Here is a 4,343-nt window from a genome sequence, read left to right as displayed (position 1 = left end):
GAACAGACACACTTGTCTGTATTGGGCGGTGTCATCTCCAAACCAGATCAAAAGACAACCTCTCTCCAGAATCCAATGACGGAAATCCGTCGCAGTGACGGAGAACTTCAACCACTGCATTCAGTACGTCATAGGCATTAATTGGTTGAAAATAAAATGAAGAACGTGTGTTGTTCTCTGCAGTTTGTTCTGAGCTGATTAAAGGGCTCCCTCTAGTGGAATTAGAGGGCCATGGAATTATGCCTGCTATTATTAGGTACAGCGCATTCGGAAAGTATTCAGACCCCTACAGACGTGGCATTACTTCAGCTTTACTGAACATGTTTTGGGGTGAATATTTCAGCTTTACTGAACATTGGTGGAGGAAACCAAAACAACATTGAAACAGTTTAATTTCACGCTTTATTTGAGCAGAAGTAATATTTCAACAGCTCAACTCAAATCATTTTTTATTTTTTTTAATGACTCCTTTACACAAGGGAAATAATACATCTCCAGACCTTGGACCACAGCTCATTTAAAAAAAAAGGTTAACTTCATATCCAATCATAGTTAAAGAAGTCTACGATAGCTGCTTGCTAATGCGCCAGGCACTAAATAAATCAAAAGGTACAGTGCTCTGTAGGCATTCTGCATGTTGGTTTAGTGTTGGGTAGCTTTTAATAAGATAGCCGCTATGCTAGTCTCTTCTCTTTGGAAGACCTGCACACTGTACAGGAAGTCAGAACAGGTGTATATATATATATAAAGGGTGTTTGGACAGGTGTGTGTGTGTGTGTGTGTGTTTACAGGTAGCATGACTGAAGTTGGTTGATGCCCAGGTGTATATGTAGACAGGTAGGTGTTCAAAAGGCTTTGAATAGCTGGTTGGGCAGGTACCCCAGATGAAGGAAGGAGGTCTGAGCTTCTCTCTCCAGATTGGCCAGCTCCTGAACCGTAGGAGCCAACGCAGCCACATGACCACTATAGTTGCCACCTGGAGGGAGGAGAGGAGAGAAGAGAGAGGGGGAGGGAGAGAGAGGGGAGAGAGAGAGAGGGGAGAGAGAGAGAGAGGGAGAGGGAGGAGAGGAGAGAGAGGGAGGGGGAGGGAGGAGAGAGAGGGGAGGGAGAGAGAGAGGGAGGAGAGGAGAGAGAGGGGGAGGGAGAGAGAGGGGAGAGAGAGAGGGAGGAGAGAGAGAGAGGGGGAGAGAGAGAGAGAGGTGAAATGAACCAAGCTTTAAAATTACACACTTTATATATACACATACACACACACACGTGGACACCCCTTCAAATTGGTGGATTCAGCTATTTCAGCCACACCCGTTGCTGACAGGTGTATAAAAGCACACAGCCATGCAATCTCACTACCGAGTTCCAAACTGCCTCTGGAAGCAACGTCAGCACAATAACTGTACGTCGGGAGCTTCATGAAATGGGTTTCCATGGCCGAGCAGCCTAAGATCACCAAGCGTCAGATGTTCCAACATCTAGTGGAAAGCCTTCCCAGAAGAGTGGAGGCTGTTATAGCAGCAAAGGGGGGGGGACCAACTCCATATTAATGCCCATGATTTTGGATGATGGACGAGCAGGTGTCAACATACTTTTGGTCATGTAGTGTACGTAATGCCATTAGCAATCACTTCTAAAACACAGGAACACACTGCACAGCCAAACAATAACAGCAACACACACCTTCTGCTGCTCTGCGCTTGCCGTAGGTGACCTTGCCGTCAAAGTCGTCCAACGGAACCTTGATGTCCGGTTCACACTGGGTGATTGTACACTTCAAATGCTCTTCTACATCAGACAGCAGCTGAGGGAGACAGAGAGAGATCAGAGACAGAGAGACAGAGAGAGACAGACAGAGAGAGAGACAGACAGAGAGACAGAGAGACGGAGAGAGACAGACAGAGAGACGGAGAAAGGGAATGTGAATAGGAGAGGAAGAGTCGTAGTTGTCTGGTGGTTTCCTCACCTCCTTCTCGTTGTACCAGATGGTACACCCTCCATCATCCTTTAACCTGGTGTTGAAACATCCTCTGCCCCTGTTAGCACAGGTATGGTACCACACCTAAACACACAATGACAGTCAGCTACTGGTTGATGTGAGATGACACATGTTCAACAAATATTCTGATGTATGGCTTTACCTTCTCTTTCTCCATGGCAACGAGAGAGATGGCCAAACCCATCCTGAAAGATAAAAGACAAATTTAAGAGGAGTCTTTCTAGAGGTGGTTTTCCCAGACTCAGATTAAGCCTAGTTCAGGACTAAAAGCATCGTCAATGCAGATTCTCTAATCTGTGTCTGGGAAAACGGCCCCAAGCCTGACATATCCACTAGTGTAGTTCTCCCAGTGTAGTCTGGCAATACCTAGACATTACTGACCACCAGGCTAGATATTACTGACCACCAGGCTAGATATTACTGACCACCAGGCTAGATATTACTGACCACCAGGCTAGACATTACTGACCACCAGGCTAGATATTACTGACCACCAGGCTAGATATTACTGACCACCAGGCTAGATATTACTGACCACCAGGCTAGATATTACTGACCACCAGGCTAGACATTACTGACCACCAGGCTAGACATTACTGACCACCAGGCTAGATATTACTGACCTCTCTGCTCTCCCCACCAGGCTAGATATTACTGACCACCAGGCTAGATATTACTGACCTCTCTGCTCTCCCCACCAGGCTAGATATTACTGACCACCAGGCTAGATATTACTGACCTCTCTGCTCTCCCCACCAGGCTAGATATTACTGACCACCAGGCTAGATATTACTGACCTCTCTGCTCTCCCCACCAGGCTAGATATTACTGACCTCTCTGCTCTCCCCACTCTGCCGATGCGATGGACATAGTTCTGCTTCTCATCTGGCAGAGTCACGTTGATCACTGGAACACATTGATTTTTGATCAAATTGATCGGGGTCAAAATGGATTAAACAGCAATAGGATGACTTGGACCTGAAAAGGAGGTTCCATCTGCGTGTGTGTGTGTGTGTGTGTGTATTGTGTGTGCGTGTGTGTGTGTGTGTGTGATGTGTGTGTCTCTCTCTCACCGTAGGGGACTCCGTGGATGTCGATGCCCCTGGCCGCCACATCTGTACAGATCAAGAACTTCACTTCCTGTTTCTGTCGGGAGATACAGGAAGTCAATATCATCTTTGATAATGCTGTTGCTTAGCACCCAGATGAAAACAGAATAGAAGAAATAAAGTGTAAAATAGAGTCAAGTAGCTTTATTCTCCTGTGAGAGCCCTTTATGTGGAACGGCTGGGGGTCCCATGCACTGTTTTGAGAAGCTCTGCTAACCGTACCTCTAACCCGAACCATGTCTGCATCCCAAACAGCCCCTGTTCCCTAAGGCTCAAAAGCAGTGCACTAAAACAGGGACTAGGGCACCATTTAGGAGGCAGACATGGTTACGTTAGGTACGGTTAGCAGACCATTAACTCAAATCAACTAACTGATGTACTTGTTCATCTCATTGGTTCAAAAAAAAAAATAGTCTCGATACCCCAGACGTACGGCAACAGCACTAGGTTAAAATAGTCTCGATACCCCAGACGTACGGCAACAGCACTAGGTTAAAATAGTCTCGATACCCCAGACGTACGGCAACAGCACTAGGTTAAAATAGTCTCGATACCCCAGACGTACGGCAACAGCACTAGGTCTGGGAATCATGTCGGGTTTTCTTGGCCAATTCGGAGCGGGTGCGCTTCAAACAGACAACTCTCTCAACAAATCACGAGTTTGGGTAGGCCGGGCTAAAAAATAACCCCCCCCCCGGAAACATGACAGAAGAAAACAATGCAGAGGCAGATAGCTAGGCTAATTTTAGCCACAGCCAGTCAGCGGTTGTAAGCTTGTAACGCTAACGTCATAGCACATGGAAACTACTCACTGCCAAATAGACTCATTGAAAACTCCTCCGCAAGCTCTATCTACCTAGCAACCGGGAATGTTTGCGGCAGTACGTGAATGGATTGGGCTCTGGACGGATTTCCTGAACTCCTTCCAACTCCTCCTTTTCCTCTCTGTCAAACTGAGGCTGGTCTTACGCCACGCCACGCCACGTCACGCCACGCCACGCCACGCCGGGACCTCAGAGTTCAAACCAACGCAAGTTATTTGCATAGAGCTTCCTACTGGTTGATTCTGATACCCTGGTTTCCCACTACGGAAGACTCATCCTTCTACAACAAGTAAGCGAGTCGGAAAAGTCAGAGTTTCCGACATGATGTGAACGTGGTATTAACACAGGCGTGTATGCTGGAACATTGTGTCTGTCTAGAGAGACTAGTATACGGACAATATACCCAGCATTAGCATTTAG

At 46.9% G+C, this 4,343-nt stretch overlaps 1 protein-coding gene across 1 annotated transcript in view; it reads right to left on the bottom strand.

Moving 5' to 3' along the window:
* Nucleotides 1-383: 383 nt before the first annotated feature.
* The window catches only part of ddx1 (DEAD (Asp-Glu-Ala-Asp) box helicase 1), a 35,926-nt gene continuing 31,966 nt past the window's right edge, over nt 384-4,343 (bottom strand). The window contains exons 21-26 of the mRNA XM_084199135.1: nt 3,064-3,136; nt 2,824-2,896; nt 2,133-2,175; nt 1,958-2,053; nt 1,675-1,795; nt 384-976 (exon numbers count right to left, since the gene is read on the bottom strand). Coding sequence (XP_084055261.1) covers nt 846-976; nt 1,675-1,795; nt 1,958-2,053; nt 2,133-2,175; nt 2,824-2,896; nt 3,064-3,136 — 537 coding nt within the window. The 3' untranslated portion in view covers nt 384-845. The remainder of the gene's footprint in view (nt 977-1,674; nt 1,796-1,957; nt 2,054-2,132; nt 2,176-2,823; nt 2,897-3,063; nt 3,137-4,343) is intronic.

Source organism: Coregonus lavaretus (genome assembly GCF_964263955.1).
Source record: "Coregonus lavaretus genome assembly, contig: HAP1_SCAFFOLD_1394, whole genome shotgun sequence".
Classification (NCBI taxonomy): Eukaryota; Metazoa; Chordata; class Actinopteri; order Salmoniformes; family Salmonidae; genus Coregonus; species Coregonus lavaretus.
This window is presented reverse-complemented; position numbering and strand designations above follow the sequence as displayed.